At 40.5% G+C, this 18,292-nt stretch overlaps 1 protein-coding gene across 1 annotated transcript; it reads right to left on the bottom strand.

Moving 5' to 3' along the window:
- Positions 1-575: 575 nt before the first annotated feature.
- On the bottom strand, positions 576-18,005 carry LOC120569375 (phosphatidylinositol 5-phosphate 4-kinase type-2 beta). Its single transcript, XM_039817256.1, has 10 exons — positions 17,361-18,005; positions 14,168-14,265; positions 10,864-10,960; positions 9,980-10,132; positions 9,066-9,212; positions 6,364-6,402; positions 5,806-5,919; positions 4,495-4,756; positions 4,058-4,161; positions 576-1,747 (listed from the first exon to the last, which is right to left on the bottom strand). Exons 1-10 carry the CDS (start codon positions 17,502-17,504, stop codon positions 1,667-1,669), a joined length of 1,239 nt encoding a protein of 412 aa, XP_039673190.1. The 5' UTR covers positions 17,505-18,005; the 3' UTR covers positions 576-1,666.
- Positions 18,006-18,292: the final 287 nt, after the last annotated feature.

Below are 18,292 nucleotides of genomic sequence, written 5' to 3'. Positions count from 1 at the left end.
CTACGTACCATATTTTCTGATATAAAACAAAAATTGAAAATGGGTCAAGGTGACCCCAAGTCAACAAGGGTTTTAACAGCGTGTCAAACTAGTAGTAGGTAGTCAGTAAGTAGCATCCAGACTATTAACGCACACGTTCCCTAACACTTAGGACATTTTGCCTGCAGGGGCCAGTCCTGTCAATTCTGCGTTATGGAAAGTGTATAATGCAGCCTTTTTGGAATTTGACCCATACTAGGCACTAAGCGTTGGGATATTTTGGCCTCTGCTGCTTCAATTTTGATCTTTCTTTAAAAGATCAAAATCTCCCCCAAGTCTACGGAAGTGCAATATGAAATGACTTGAGTTCCCCTTAATGGGTTGTTTTGTGGTGTTTTGACAGCATAACTCAGGCTCCACTTACTAGCTTTTTCTGGAGTTTAACTGCACCTCAGTCTTCCTTTTGGTAGATGGAGTTTAGGTCAGTTGTCATGGAGATAGCTTGCTTGTTGATCACGTGACCTAAATAAAAACATTTGTTACTGTACAACTGTTTGACACGTTTGAGGGACGGTCACTGAAGAAATAGCCAAAAAACAAGATAAAACTCCCTTTAATATGTAATGAATCATTTTCAAGTAACCTTTTTTCCTAATGTCTGTTGGTAACAAAACAATACTGTATACAAACACAAAATTGCTACATTAATGTAAACGAGATATAAAAATGATCCTTATGGTAATAAAACAAGTATTTGCTGAAGAATTCCCCTTTTTATGTGAATTTTTCTTTTCTTAGACCAACCTCCACCAAGCTCACTGTTAAAATTTCAAAAACAATATGGCAACGTAACATTCATCAATTCAAACATCAATTTTTTTTTTCTGCTTTTTTTTTTTTGTCGTTTTAGTCGTAACACTCAGATGCTAAGTTCAGTGGTTTGATGTTTTCGACTTACTGGTGGAGTCTCATGTACACATCGGCCATGCATTTTTTTTGATATTGCATTCGTTTACTTTATACACCATTATATATTAATGTGTTTATCCCCTGTCGTTCCAATTTGTCAGCAGTACTTTGAATTCTTTTGTTACAGAGAGAGAAGCCGAAAGGCGACTGTCAAAGAGTTTTGTCATGCAATCTGACCATTCAGCATCTGTTCAAGTTGTTTACGTGCGTGCGTGTGCGTGTGTGTGTGTGTCTGTGTGTGCGTCTGTGTGTCTAATAGAAATCATAAGAACGACATCGACATAAACAGAAACCAAGGAGACTGTAATAACGGACTGCTAACTGCTGAAGCGGACACTCGTTCAAGGCATTAGTGAGACAGTTTCTGTCCTGGCGTGAGGAGTAACAAGGCGGCTGAGGAGGACTGGGAGGCAGAAAAAGTTGAAAAACAAGTTTAGGTTATCGGGAGGTCGTTCCGAATTCAGTGAGCGGTTTTTACGAGTTTTCCTTGCAGTGGATGAGGGAGCCGGGGAGGTGGTTTGTGTGGGACAATGTAACAGGCTCGGCGCATCCTTCGTGCCAGACTGGTGCTGGCTGTGGGAGGATACTGGTAGTTATTTTATTTATTTTTTTAAATGGGGGTAGACGGACCTACACTGAGGTGAGGGAGACGAGAAATAAGTGCGTGGCATTTGACAGATCTATGACAGGAAGTGACTGGCTGGCCTGGGAGAGGAGTCTATGATAAGATGTTGGACATGAACTCGTAGAACCGTTTGGAGTACTGCTCCGGGTTCACCGTCGAGATCTCGGCCCCCGCCTGAGAAACAGAACGAAAAGAGGCAGACAATTAGAGAGATGGAGCAACACGCAATATACAGTGCCTTGCGAAAGTATTCGGCCCCCTTGAACGTTTCGACCTTTTGCCACATTTCAGGCCTCAAACATAAAGATATAAAACTGTAATTTTTTGTGAAGAATCAACAACAAGTGGGTCCCAATTATGAAGTGGAACGAAATTCATTGGCTATTTCAAACTTTTTTAACAAATAAAAAACTGAAAAAGTGGGCGTGCAAAATTATTCAGCCCCTTTACTTTCAGTGCAGCAAACTCTCCAGAAGTTCAGTGAGGATCTCTGAATGATCCAATGTTGACCTAAATGACTAATGATGATAAATAGAATCCAGCTGTGTGTAATCAAGTCTCCGTATAAATGCACCTGCTCTGTGATAGTCTCAGAGGTCCGTGTAAAGCGCAGAGAGCATCATGAAGAACAAGGAACACACCAGGCAGGTCCGAGATACTGTTGTGGAGAGTTTAAAGCCGGATTGGATACAAAAAGATTTCCCAAGCTTTAAACATCCCAAGGAGCACTGTGCAAGCGATAATATTGAAATGGAAGGAGTATCAGACCACTACAAATCTACGAAGACCCGGGGCCCTCTAAACTTTCAGCTCATCGCACAATGAGAAGACTGATCAGAGATGCAGCCAAGAGGCCCATGATCACTCTGGATGAACTGCAGAGATCTACAGCTGAGGTGGGAGACTCTGTCCATAGGACAACAATCGTCGTATACTGCACAAATCTGGCCTTTATGGAAGAGTGGCAAGAAGAAAGCCATTTCTTAAAGATATCCATAAAAAGTGTCGTTTAAAGTTTGCCAAAAGCCACCTGGGAGACACACCAAACATGTGGAAGAAGGTGCTGTGGTCAGATGAAACCAATATCGAACTTTTTGGCAACAATGCAAAACGTTATGTTTGGCGTAAAAGCAACACAGCTCATCACCCTGAACACACCATCCCCACTGTCAAACATGGTGGTGGCAGCATCATGGTTTGGGCCTGCTTTTCTTCAGCAGAGACAGGGAAGATGGTTAAAATTGATGGGAAGATGGATGGAGCCAAATACAGGACCATTCTGGAAGAAAACCTGATGGAGTCTGCAAAAGACCTGAGACTGGGACGGAGATTTGTCTTCCAACAAGACAATGATCCAAAACATAAAGCAAAATCTACAATGGAATGGTTCACAAATAAACATATCCAGGTGTTAGAATGGCCAAGTCAAAGTCCAGACCTGAATCCAATCGAGAATCTGTGGAAAGAACTGAAAACTGCTGTTCACAAACGCTCTCCATCCAACCTCACTGAGCTCTAGCTGTTTTGCAAGGAGGAATGGGCAAAAATGTCAGTCTCTCGATGTGCAAAACTGATAGAGACATACCCCAAGCCACTTACAGCTGTAATCGCAGCAAAAGGTGGCGCTACAAAGTATTAACTTAAGGGGGCTGAATAATTTTGCACGCCCAATATTTCAGTTTTTTATTTGTTTAAAAGGTTTGAAATATCCAATAAATTTCGTTCCACTTCATGATTGTGTCCCACTTGTTGATTCTTCACAAAAAATTACAGTTTTATATCTTTATGTTTGAGGCCTGAAATGTGGCAAAAGGTCGAAAAGTTGAAGGGGGCCGAATACTTTCGCAAGGCACTGTAAAACACAAGAATACTTTAGATTTCCATTATTCTTTGTGTTACATGGAGTGAAATGCCCTTCCAGGGGCCATATGACCTGAGAATAAAGTCTTAAAACTGAAGTCATCATTATTGTCATTTTTGTCTCACCATTCAGCCAATCACATGCTCCCAGTCTCTCTCTGAGCAAGCTCTGCAACCAAAAGTTAGCTAAAGCATCAATAATGTTCAAGTTATTTGGAATTAAAAGCTAAATGCTACTGCTGTAAAATATATATATATATATATATATATACACACACACACACACACACACAATGAGCAGGTACAATACAATAACCATCTTATAAAACCAACTTATGAAAAGGAAATTTTGAAATAACAATGAACTCCAATAAAGCGCCGGTAATCTTAACAAAGAATGATGAAAAGGCATTTCATCATATTATTGAATGGAGTTTTAATGATTCAATAAATATGAAATTACTTAATCCATTGCTTTAAAAATATGTATTTTACATGATGTATTCAACATGTCTTATTGACTTATTTAAACGTTAGAAATAACATGTTGGGCCTTCTTAATCTGCCCTTTGTATGTGCAGCCACAGGCCGAAGGATCGTGATGTAGCGATGATGTCGTCTCACCCCGTGTTTCACAGTTTTGGCAGCATGTGCAGCTTTTTTCTTAGCGTCATAGTGCGTGAGGATGTCGATGATAGCCATGAAGTACACTTCCTTCTTCACAGCACCTAGCACAAGAACAACACATCACAAGGTTTCACTGGCACCTGACAACACACCGTCAAGACTGCTGTGGCTGTACAGGACACACACTTCTACTGCTACAGCTTTGACTGTTCTACTCCGTAGTTTTAAGTGCTCTTAATCTGGCTGATAAAAATAGTCTGGAATATAAGGACAAAGTAAAACTAAACAATATAAATATCAAGATTATGCATCTTATTTCTTATTTTAATTTTTTGTTGACGGACAAGGTCATCATCTAATCAGCTGGCACGATGCTTTATTTAAAGCTACAGCTCGATCCAGTAAGTCAGACGGATGTCAAAGGCGGCCCTCACAGTCGTGGCTCTTGATTGCGTAAACGTCCACAGAGGGGTCAAACTCCCCAGGGCCGAAGAATCCCCCGCAGTTCAGAGGGTTTCCGGGGCTGTCGGGGGGCGTGCCGAACGAGCCGGTGAGCACGCCTCCGCCCATCCCGTCGTTGTCATACTCCTCCTCCTCCCCCACGCCCTCCACGTCCATCTCCTCCTGCTCGGCCCGGTCCACGTCATGGATCCCCACCAGGAGACTGTAGTCCATGATCTTTAGGGTTGCCAGGAACTGACACACACACACAGACACAGACACAGACAGACACACACACACACACACACACAGACACAGACACAGACACAGACACACACACAAGTTGTCACATCTGGACAAAACCCATTCACAGTATTGAGGTTTGATACCCAGACTAAATCAAATAATAGAAACATTTCTTACAATTTAAAAGTTTTTTTTCAGCCTGGACCCTATGTTCCTATGTTTCTGTGTCTAAGTGACTGATGGGAACAACAATCTTTGACATTGGTCCAGTATTAAGCGAGATTGCTGCAGTCGGCAGTCAGTGAAACTAGCTACAATGTAAGTTAACAGGGCAACTGTCCAGCTTGTATTTAAATTCACAAAAGTGCTGGTTTTGCCACTGACAGACTCAGATTAATATTCTAAGTGTCTGACAACATTATGGAAAGGATTTCTAAGGAGGTCGACCTTTCTGTTAAAGAGTTCGATCATTTTTTTAAACATAAAAATATCTGCAAAATTGCGTTCACTAAAGCCAACAGACTCCATGTAAATAAACACTAACTTTAGCATTGTAAGATACACTTCATTCAAAGTCAACAGAAACAAAATAAAACTATGAAAAGCCATTAGGGGTAGTCTTTCCACTTTTCCAACCATCACAACTCTAGTTTTGGTTGAAATAAACACATAGTTTACCGATATACTGTACATGTGAAAATATGTTGGCTCTATACACGCTAAAAGTATTGTTATTTTAAATGGAGTCTGGTGGGTTCAGCGCTAGTGACCTCAGAGCTGTTTCTGGTTAAACAGAAAGGTCTTACAGAGGTTTTAAAAAGGCCTACCTCTGTATGGAACTTTCCATAATGTTGTCAGACACGCAGCATGTGCATCGTCAGTTTGGCCTTTTAGTGGACCAAACTGACGATACACATTTGTCCCACAGGGTTACATTGCAGCCCGGTCTGTGGCTGCTGGTTACAGCTTTCACGCTTAATACTGGACCAATTTCAAAAATGCTTTGAAGCTGATCAATTCTACAGAAAACCGGATGAAAACCTGGAAGTGTTTCTTACCTCTACGTCCCGCTTTAGCTTCTCCAAAAAGTACTTCTTGTTGTCATCTCCTATCTGCAGCTTCTGGCCTTCATTCAGGAAGTCGTTGTCTTTAAAAGTGGGGAGTTCTTTAGCCTGAAGAGAGGGGAAGTATTTAGCTATCAAACCGTAGCAGAAACGTTAGTAATGATGATTAGAGGCCACAGAGCCACATCTGCAAGATACAGATACTGCTGCTAAGCGTTACAAGTCACACAGTCGTAAATGTCATATGATGACAAATGCGTCGAGATAATGACAGAATCAATTCAATTCAGTGATTTCTGGTTTCACGGGACAGATAACGTCCCAATCCAACAGCTGACATTTGTCGGTATTCAACAGCGCATATGAACCAACAAAACAAGAGTATCGCACACTGACTACATGAAAACCAGTGCAAAACTACTACCAGAATACATCGGTTTACTTAAAAAGGTACTTTCAGCTCATTTTGACAAGTTTGCCTCGCGTGAGCCAAGGGCGTTTATTTCTGTCCCATCATGTCAGCAGCCATCGCTGCACAGAAATAAAACGTACCTTCTCCTTGTCGCTGGCTTCCCTCGAGACTGTAGAACCCTAAAAATGAAGGAAAATAGGGATAAAAATAGAATTAATTTAAAGCAGATCAAGAAACATCTGAGGAATTGTTAGCATAGTGCATTTTTAAAATGTCAATATTGGAAAGTTAAGGTTGTTTTCTCCAGAGAATACTTGGCAGGAGAAGAGGCTTATGCTATGAAGGATTCTTTTAGGGGGAGGGTAAAGAAGCAGTTGGCGCACTGTGTTCATAACGACCGGTGGGGAAACCGTGCACCGTAATATTCAGCACAAACCCAGAATGCTTTATTGATTAGCTCGATTTGTACTCTCCTGCTAATTTTACCAGAAGAGTATGACCTTTTCCCTATTTAAATTCATAAGTGCCCTTTTACTGAGTATATTGCTTAAAGCTATAGTGCGTAGTTTCTGTCTCCCCCATGAGGATTTCTAAGTAATGACAACAAAACTGTCGGCGTGTCCACATGATACAAGCCGCGCACCCCCCTCACCCCTCCTCCACACGGTTGCTAGTAGCCAAGGAGGACACGGGAGGATAAAAAAACAAAACATGGACTCTTTAGAAGAGGTCATTATCTTCGAGTTTCTGTGCGGGAAAGTCACCGGACGCCCCAACCCTCTGAAGAGAGAGTTGGGTGGAGCTGAGTCTTAATTAGCTTTGTAACAACTCATTTGGCAATGGCTTGAATTTAACGGACGTTCATTAATATCAAAAAGTTACGCACTAATGCTTTAGTAGTATAGTATACAGTATGTAGTAGTAGTAGTATATGTAGAATGTACATGATTTTACATGTTTTTTTATCATTACATGAAAAACAATGGGGGACGTTTTACTTTGATCTCACCCCAACAAATTAGATGCTGCCTGAACAAATCTTTTCCTACATAAAAGACACACATATCATCTTCAATAATAAACATGACAGTATGGTTCTCTGGTTATCAGACAGGTAACAAATAAGGTTATCCACTGAATACTTTTGGTCTAAAATAAATACATATCCAAATAAGGCGATTTCTTTTGTCCTTAAATCTTAATTTGCAAAGAAACGCATTGACTCAGCTTTTTTCATGTTTTAATATGTTTTAGGGTAGACACTTCTTTACATTTCCTGAGGTTTATATGTTGTTCCTGCTATCAGTTGAGTAACAGCAGACTTCTGAGTAGATGGTGGGTGGGTCAGTCTAACGCAGTGGTTCCCAACCTTTTTTGGCCTGTGAGCCCTTAAAATTAAGCAATGTCTACTTGGGACCCCTCGTCAAAAGGTTATGGCCTCAGTGTAAACATGAAATGTCAGCAGTTCAACTAAAGAGGGACTTTTAGAGGCCCGACGAGGTGAAATAATCTAGTATTTCAAAAGGAAAAAAAGTCAGAAAGAAATACACCAAAATAGACTTTATGTAACAGATTTTTCCATGACTTTTTAAAGACCCACATCACAATTTTCATGACCATTCACAACTTAGATGAACAGAACTGTATAGTGTACAATTTAGTTGGTTCTGTTCATATTTGCCTCAAATTCTTCAAACTAGCGACACAGTCAATACATTGCCCTGAACTTAAAAATGCTTTAGAAGCCCTTCTGTCAGTCTGGCCCTGGCTTTCAAGCACAAGGACAAACAGAACCCATTGTACCAACACAGCTCCCTCTGAAGTCACAAAAGGATTCCTACTACTTTTCTTCCACACATGCAGGAGTACCCTCCAGGACCTGTAAACAGACTTTGATGTGTACAATCGGTTGAGTTCTCCTTTAATTGATTTTTGGACTTTATTGCACAAAAGGTGCACAGTTATACGTGCCCATAATAACAGTGTTGTTAAACTACTGCCATGGCCCATAATCACTGCAAAATCCAGATACATTAGGTGAGCAATATATAAGCCTTCACCTAAAATTGCATTGCTCTGACTCAATTAAATCCATTTAGTCGATGTTCTAATTTGTTCAGATGCCAAAATGTCTGAAACCAAAATATATTAAAGTTACAGTGATATGAAACAGAGAAATCTGGAATAAGCAAATATTTGGCATTTTTGCTTGACTTGTACAATTACTTGATATCTACAGTACAGGCCAAAAGTGAGGACACACCTTCTCATTCAATGCATTTCCTTTATTTTCATGACAATTTACATTGTAGATTCTCAGTGAAGGCATCAAAACTAAATGAACACATATGGAATCGACAATGTAAATAGTCATGAAAATAAAGGAAACGCACTGAATGAGAAGGTGTGTCCAAACTTTTGGCCTGTACTGTAAATTGATATTGATTGTCCTTAGTGATTAATTGAGTAATCGTTTCAGCAGGTAAATTAAACAGAAGCTGGTCTCCCCCCAATTATTTAATTATTTCATTAATTACTATTAAATTTAACCTAATCCCTTGGAAGAGAGTCCTAAATAAATCCATAATTTATATACATTTTCACACATTTATCATTTAAAGAGTGGTTACACGGGGGTAATGAGACGGATGTTGTTGCACAAATGTGTGCCTGGAGTCTGTGCTTCTAGTAGTGTGTGTGTGTGTGTGTGTGTGTGTGTGTGTGTGTGTGTGTGTGTGTGTGTGTGTGTGTGTGTGTGTGTGTGTGTGTGTGTGTGTGTGTGTGTGTGTGTGTAGGTGTAGGTGTAGGTGTGTGTGTAGTGCAGTGAACCAACATGTTCTACCTTCAGGTCATATTTGCGGTGTACAGTGAGGCGATGGCTGAATACATTCCGGGTCACCACCATGTACGTCTCCACCCCGTCCACCGTTAGCCTGTACATGCCCAGGAACTGAGGGAGCAGCGTGTTGCCATGACACTCCACTATAAACTGGAGCCAATCAGGGGAGGAAAGCAGAGAGTTTAACGGGAAGTGTGGGAGTAAGGAATCAAATATACAGTTTATGAACTGATTAAAACTGAACACAGCTTCAGTCAGCATTCCAACAGTTCTGCAGCATTTGAGGTACTTTAGATGCAAATGAAGGAAGCAGATCTTAAATTATTTTTCACGGACTGGTGCTCCTACATTTCAATTCTATACTTTGTCTGTATGAACAATAAACATTTAGATGCAATACTGTAAGAAAGCACACATTTCATACCCAAAATGTAACCACATTACAGATATCGAAGTACTGAGTCAAAAATACTCTATGTCCCGTGGGGTGGTACGGGGGGGCTTCAGGGTTCAACAATAAGGCTTGCCCGATGGCCCGGGGCAAGGAAGACGCCACGTCGGGCAAGTAAATCCAACAACCCACTTGCCCTGGTCATCGTATCGTAAACGACGTTATCGTTCTTGCCCCGTCGGAGAATGCATGTTGATTGATTTGATTTGATTTGAATGTGCCATTGGCCAATCAAGAACTGAGTTGACGGGTTTTTTCAACATTTCTTTTACGTTATTGATGCTTTCAAGTTTGTTTGTTTTTCGACAAAGTTTGAATTTATTTTATGCTTTTTTGGAAATTTTTCAGTAAAAAACACAAACAAATTAGGGCCAGTTAAAAGCGACTTTGGGTACGTAGAATTTCTTTTGACTTGCAAGGAGTACAAGTAAAAACAAAAAAACCTTAACGCTGAACCGTGGGCTACCTGGTGATACTTCTTTAGGATGTTGTGCATCTCAGCGATGTCCTCACTGGACACGGTTTTAATTACAAAGTGGTGGTCGTAGCTGGACAGGAAGCGGTTGCCGAAGCGACCCTGGGAGTCGCTATTGAGTGGGGCGCTCCTCGTCAGAGAGTTCTGCCAAAAAAAAAAAAAAAAAAGACATCCAGTTATATCCTTACGTCAAAGTAGACATTTTACACTTCCCAAGACCCCTTTCGCCTTAAAATACTTTTAATTTCTTTCTTCAAACGTTTGTTCATCTTCATCTTTATTTTTATTTCAAACAAAAAATAACAATAAAATGAAATATAAAATAGGGCTGCACAATATGAGGAAAATATCTAAATTACATTATTTTGAGGGATATTGCAATTGCGATATGATTCACGATATCGGAGGGAATGATAATTTTTGTATCATTATTCTCATTGAAAATTATTAACATTGAAAGAAACTAAAAATGTGTGTAAAAGTGTGATTTTTTGCGAGGATGCGTACCAAACAAAGATTTTTTTCTTTAGTCCGTAGGATAGGATTTGTAGGCCGGGACGTTTCTGCAGCACCACAATAATTTATTTTAGAATGGTTTGACACATATTTTGCCTTTAACAAATATTGCACCCCTCTGCGATTTGGATATTGCACTAGTCCATAATGATATAATGAATAATTTCAATACAAATGCGATTAATTGTGCAGCCCTAATATAAAAACACAATAAGGGTGTAGCAACACACCAAAAGGAAAAATATCTATGAAGTGCGACAAATAATATATTCTGTCCGAAAAATGGCGGGATGAAGAAGAAGCGTGTTATTTTTCCCACCCCTCATTTGGTTTGTGTCCTGTAACCAGAAGGAACTTACCTGGTAGTCCTGGTCATCGATGCAGAACCTCTCCCTCAGGTTTCTGAACACCATGGGACAGTACTCCTTGAACTTAAAGCGACTAGGCAGGTTTTCTCTGACAAGGAGAAGACAGAGAGTTACAAAGAGTCAGAACAACAAACAGGAGCTCAGAGGCTCATCGCTGAAATTGAGGAAGAAGACTGATTGTTTGTTTTGGAAAAGGTCTGCTTGCTGTTGGATTTATCTCTGCTATTGTGTGGATCCTGCACAGACTACAATGCAATTCAGAGTTGGCATTTACAGCTTTGTGCTCATTTCCCAAACGCATTTGTCAACTCTTTCGAGGAGGTCATGCTTTCGGTGCGGTTTGTCAGCAGGATTACGGAAAAACTGCTGGCCCGATTTTCATGAGACTTGGGGAAGGGTACAGCACGGGCCAAGGAAGAACCTTTTCAATTTTGGAGTGGATCCAAATCACGGGGTGGCTACATACATTTTTTGTCACTTTCAATAACATTGCAAGGTAGGGCATTTGTGCTGCGTTCGTGAGGTGTCCGAATAACCAGAAACATTAGTTCCCGACTGGAAATAATTCATGTGAACGCCCCTTCAAGTCGTAACGTTAATATTGCCAGATAGGGAAGGCCTTGGCGGAGGTCTGCGCTCTCTGAGTGCTCTTCTAGTTCTACTTGTGAGCATAACTTTAGATGCTGCCTGTTTGCACGATGAGAAGTGTACCAAATGGCAACGTAAACCCTAACATCAGTTTCTTTGCAATTCGTATTGCAAAGAAAACAAATCTCATCACATTATTTGATAAATAATTATCAAAATAAAACAATGTGTATAATACTCAAGAGGGATGTGTGTAAAAACCCTTAGTACAGACCCTGAATGAGCCACAATGAATCTGACATTTCCATTCACTACTAACGCCAGATGTGTACAAATGTCAACAGTAAATGGATATTTTATTGAACATACATGTGGTAAATTTGGACTCTCTCTATTTAGGGCCATCTTGTATTCCTATTGGCAGTTATCATTGGAATTTATTTTGCTCAAGTAAAGAAATGCAAAGAGATGCATGACCGCAAACTAGTGAAGAATACCACCGAACGAAAACCTTCATCACTACAAAATATGGCAGAGCTGGAATGTGAAATGCAAAGCATTTGAATTGCAGCCAAAAATCACAAATTCAGTGTGGCTTTATCTCTTGCTTTTAAATAGAAAATGTCCAATGCAAATTACATATCTTCGCATTTTACATTTCAGCCCCTGTTGCAAGAATAGATTTGGGTTGCTGTAAATATTGGTTGGTTGGTTTGAGTCTGGCTATAAGCAATTTGGTATGCAAGTTCTCAAAAGCAACAGGAGACTTTTTGGGAACTGTAAATGAGCAACAAAGAGAAAGACACCATTGCGTGCCTAAACTGTAGGTGCTTCACTCAAAGAAGCTACAGGATTATCGAATTACATTGGCACGACAACTAGGGTTGCACATTATCTTGCGTTTCTTATAATCGTCATCGCGATATCAACTGGCTCAATAAACACATGGCCAAAGGCTGCGACATATCGCAAAAGACACTCAGATTTTTTGTGATGAAAGAAAATATCAGTACAAAACTGCACTTTAAAATGCAACTGTCTCTTTTTTTTTAGTGGTGCCTTTTACAGTATCTCACAAAAGTGAGTACACCCCTCACATTTTAGTAAATATTTCATTTTATCTTTTAATGGGACAACACTGAAGAAATTACACTTTGCTACGATGTAAAGTATTAAGTGTACAGCTTGTATAACAGTGTAAATGTGCTGTCCCCTCAAAATAACTCAACACACAGCCATTAATGTCTAAACTGCTGGCAACATAAGTCAGTACACCCTACTGTTAAATTATAGTAAACAGGCGAGATTTTTATTTTTAAAGTGCAGTTATTAAATGATATACTTGCATCCTGATAAAGTTCCCTTGGCCCTTGGAATTAAAATAGCCCCACATCATCACATACACTTCACCATACCTAGAGATTGGCATGGTTTTATGTCAGTTAGCCTAATAGCTAGTTTGATTTGCATTGAGACATAATTTTATGGAAAGTACCCCATGCCAATCTCTAGGTATGGTGAAGTGTATGTGATGATGTGGTGGGGCTATTTTAATTCCAAAGGCCAAGGGAACTTTATCAGAATGCATAGTATCCTGGATCCATGAAATAACTTAAAAAATAAAAATCTGCCTGCCTCTGTGGGAATTTAACATAGGTGTGTACTCACTTTTGTTGCCAGCGGTTTAGACATTAATGGCTGTATGTTGAGTTATTTTGAGGGGACAGCACATTTAAACTGTTATACAAGCTGTACACTTAATACTTTACATTGTAGCAAAGTGTCATTTCTTCAGTGTTGTCCCATTAAAAGATATAATGAAATATTTACTCAAATGTGAGGGGTGTACTCACTTTTGTAAGATACTGTATGTTCAATTCAATGTTCAATTTGTTTAATAAAAAGAATTTTGGAAATGATTTCCTTTAATTTGTTTTTAATTAAACAAGCAATTTGTTGTATTTTAGAAGAATACTGAAAGCAACAGAAAGGCAGAACTGATTATCACAACATTATCGCATATTTCCCTCATATCGTGCAGCCCTAATGACAACAAGCACAGATACACTGCATCAACAAAAAGGAACAAGGGAGTCTTAAGTTGGAAATAGCCAACAGTGTTGTGATGAACACAGACTATTTCTGGGGGGTTGATAATCACTATGAAATGCAACTGCAACCTAATAGGATCCACCTTTGTGGCAGAGGCTGCTATGGTGACTCATTTATTTCAGACTCAAAGTACTGTTTATTTTGTCAACTCCTGTGTGCACGACCAAGGCGGCACATTTCTCTTAATTGTTGGAGATGATCACGGGCTATTCTCAGCAGTACAGGCTTAAAGAAAACACCATACGGCGTCTGTCCTATACTGCTGCTTTGCCGTGAGGATGATTCGTATTGCTATGCTGCTTGGTTACGTCCTTGTCACATTATGGATGGTTCTGTTAATTCTAAATACAGCATATATTAGGCAAGTCAGAGAAAGTCTCAGTTTGTATTGTGATGGGGTATGATGAGTGCATTATATCTGCAATTTGAGTGTTTGAGCAAAGAAGTCATCACTTTACAAAAACATCCGTCAGCCATTTTGGAGGGGAAGCAGGTGTGAACTCTGGTGTTGGGTTGACCTTTTTGTTTACACGTGGATTACAGATTGTGCCTTCAACAGGCTGCCCTGACAGCACATAAGCTGTGATGTACGTACTTGTTAAATAGGTGGTTGTCCACTTTGATCTTACTGTAGGCTTTAAAGTCATCTGGCATCAGCATAACTGGTACAGGCACATTACTTAACTCGTTAATCTGAGGGAGAGAAGTGAGAAAGAGGGAGAGAGAGATCAGACAAGAGCCTGAAGCTGGCATAGGCCTACACACTAACACTGTATTGGTACTTAAGGAATATAAGAAATCAAAGCAGCGATGTTGACTTTTGCAATTTCAATAAGAGCATGGTTTAAAATTACGCTCAAAACATACTTGTTTGACTGGATGCAGATCCAGTCAAACAAATCAACATGTGCTTAAACATACAAAAAGTAAAGTTGAGAAAAATATGTATAAGCATCTCATTTGGCCCTCAAGTACTGCACATGCCTAAAAGAGCTGTGAATACCTGTAACATGCCTCAGTATCCAAAAACAATATATGTGTTGTCAGGTTTATGTGACCCAAATGCATTCTGCCAAATCTCTGCGAGTGTTTACCAGCACCAATCATTAACTCTGGGACCAAACAGCAGGATACAGTTTGACTTGCTACTGCAGTTGAGCCCCCCCCCCCCCAACTGTGATCGTATCTGATGAAAAACATCCTGGGCAAAAGCTCACGCTGATGACCTTCAGAAAAAAACTGGAGATTATCGAGTTAACAGCCATAAAAGGAAAATTATGTGTAAAGATTGAATAGATACCACTACCCCAGGGAGAAAGTTGAGTGAAACAGCCTTTAAGGAACTATGAAGTAATAACGGATGGATAAACTAAAAATAAATAAATAAAAAATAAAAAACACAGTCCTGGCGGTGCTGTTTGGTAATTCATGTATTTAGTTTTTTCCGATATTTAGCGAACACACCCACCCACACACACACACACACACACACACACACACCTGACAACCTGACTTAAATATCATCCGATTACAAGCTTTTACTTCCACATTCATAATGTGTGCGTAATGTGTTATTGTATCTCGCTGTATCCAGTTTACCTTCTTGTTACCTCACTGTTCTAATCTCTTGGTTTCATAAAAGCCCTTCTAGGGACGGGTGTTGCAAACTAGCATCTGCTATAAACACTGTGATACTGGCATGAGATAGCTGTTTTCAGTTTTGACTATGTATATTGTATCTGTCCCTATCAAACAAACCATAAATAAAATAAATGAATAACAACAAAAGTCTCATTTATATCCAAAAAATAAAATAAAAAGTCTAATTAAAATATATTTTATTCAACACAGTTGTTGTTGTTGTTGTTGTTGTTACACAATGAAAGTAGCCCATACTTTTTGAATACAGGTTTGAAAAAGGAAAGTCAGTCAGGTAGCTTTCTACTGAAGGCCTGTCAATTCCATGAACTCAGATGCGTGCAGTAAAATTTTACATTTTTTAAAAGTGAACTTATGAAGTACAAAAACATGCAGTTGTTGAGTTTTTAATGGAATGTTTCTATATGAACACACGGTGTCCTTTATAAACATCAGCCTCTTGTTATTGTAAAGGTGTTCTTTAATAATGCTGAATGGGCTCAGTGAGAGAGCAGTGCAGCAGAATACAAACACTCCCTTTCACTTAAAAGCTTTCAACTACCTGAGTGGGCAATTATTTGCCGACATGACATTAAAAAAACAAATCAGTGGGATTAACAGCATCAAACAGGTGGCGTACACCGTCTAGGCTAACACTAACTGACAATGTGTGTGGAAGTGAAGTCCTCCAGCATCACAGCTTGGGCACTATTAAAAATGCATCCAACTCCTGACAGGAAGAAGAGGACTTTGATGAGAAGTCTGTTTGATGTCTTGAATCTGCTTCCCACCACCCACACCTCAAATCACCAGGCCTGTGTGCTGCACCCACACGCCCACTGCCAAAGTTCACCCACTGAATATCGGAGATGCTGCAGTAATAACCACATCATTAGCTGCTTCCTTAATTCCTTGTTTGTGTGCATTATATTGTCATTTCATTTGACAGGCTGACTAGTGTTATGTTTTGCTGAAATCAGCGTGGTTTGATACAGACACACAAAACAGCATTCCCACTGTCACAGTGTCAAATCTGCTGTGGCTGTTTTGTCACTATCTGCTGTTATTGACACATTTCTGTTCGGAAGAAAGGTCAGTTTACCACCCAGTACTGTCATTTCATCACAACAATGACAATCAGACGGTAATATACTTTAACTGACACAAGGGAACCAAAAATAAAATGATGTGAAAACAAATTACAACTGACTGTGGCAATAGCAGGTGCTTTTTCATTCAGAGCAGATCAAAACATTTCACCCCTAGATAGTTCTTCTCACACCAGAGAAGCTGCTTTTCAAGCATCAATCAAACTGTGCCAGAGTGGGTGCCTGACAATTACACATTAGGCAAGAGCACGCTGCTGGTGCAAACCCACTCCATCCATCAATGGTGTCGAATCTGCTCACCACTGTGCTTTTCATAGCCATAGGCTGTTTCGGCCAAAAGTGAACGTGATGTATTGTTCTGCTCTATTTATAGGGGAATGATGTGATGGAATAAACTGCAGCAGTCGGGTGCATGCACCGAGCATTTAGAGCTGCAAATGCAAGCTCGAAGCCGGTTTATTTAAACAATAGGCAGGCTACTGTCTGCAGCTGTGGCGCTGAAAAATCTGTGTTTAACCTGCTGCTCCGGCTGCCTGTCACACCCCTCCCACTCCATGCCTGCACTACAGTACAGCAGCCGCAGCTCACGACTTGGCTCCAAAACACTTCACCATCCATGATTTATGATGGCACATTATTGACGCTGGGCTTTGAGTGATAATGCACAATCTGCCGAGGACATGCTAATTTTCTGATAATCATTCCACAGCTGCAGATAGTTTAACATGCACACATAAAATCCGTGCAAAACCCACGCTTCAGACACAGCAAATCGCGGCTAACTATCAAGGCAGCAGTTAGCTACAAACTGTATGACGGCCAGCTCAGTACAGAGTCAGCCAGGACATTTCTGTCCAAGCACACTACTAAATACTTAGCGAACACCCATTAAATAGATACATTACATGGCCGACTGAAAGCATCATAGCAGGCTTGACAGATGAGGGCAACTGGCTAACAAGCTAGCCGGCTAGCTAAATCAAAACAGCAGCATAAACAAACTGCTTACTAGCGAGAACGAGACATTTAAGATGTACTTACCGTATGGTTGACACCCCACATTAAAACGCTGAGAATGGGCTCACTTGCACGGAATAATTTCACTTTCTGTCCTATAAAATGCTTCTTTTTCGTCTTGGTTTTGCTAGCGCTGACAGGCGCTGCGCTGGTGCAGTTGGATGACATGTCTCAGGCTGGGAATTCAGGGTACGCAGACGGCACTCACTGTCGTTCACAGCCCCCTACACACAACAGAAAATTCGGAAAGTTAAGAGCGTTTAAAAAAATCTATAAGTGCATCGTGCTCGTCGTCCAACTCGCAGCGAGTCTCTGGGTAGGAGAACTGTCTTGATGGGAGTCAGCGGTAGAGCATTTTGCGCCGTCACCACCCTTCCTCCTCCCGAGCAGGCCGCGGTGGAGTCCAGAGAGCAGAGCAGCTAGCCGGCCATCAGGCCGTACGGCACAGCCCCACGCTTCAAAAACAACAACGTGGAGAGAGGTGAACACTCGCCAGACAGCTCCTCTCTTTTCCCGTGAACGTGTGCAACACAGAACTGGTGTGCTGTTAGTGAGCTACTTGTTAGTGAGTAATCCCGTCATGGTGCGCCCGAGATTGTTGTCAGTCACCGAACAGCGCTCATGCCAGCGCTACGTTCGGGGTCTCCTCAAGATGGCGTCTGTGTAGCATTTTACAGTCAACAGCGCTCCCAGCAGGACGCCGGTGGAACTACAGGGATTCCCACACACTTTACCTTGGATCTGAATTACCGGTACATAGAGCACAAGGAGGGTAGATGGTTTGGAACCAAGTCCGCCCAACACACCCATCTGTGTTAGTAGTTTGTGTTTTTTGTTAGTTTGTTTTTTAATTTATTAACTTAACTGTTCAGTTATCTTAAATAACCTACTGTCTTTAAATAGAGTCTAAACACTGTTATATAGGCCTAGGTCTGTATAAAATCATTAGACTGTGT

The sequence above is a fragment of the Perca fluviatilis genome, chromosome 1 (genome assembly GCF_010015445.1).
Source record: "Perca fluviatilis chromosome 1, GENO_Pfluv_1.0, whole genome shotgun sequence".
Taxonomy (NCBI): Eukaryota; Metazoa; Chordata; class Actinopteri; order Perciformes; family Percidae; genus Perca; species Perca fluviatilis.
Note: the sequence above shows the minus strand (reverse complement) of the source record. Positions and strands in the feature narration are given on the sequence as shown.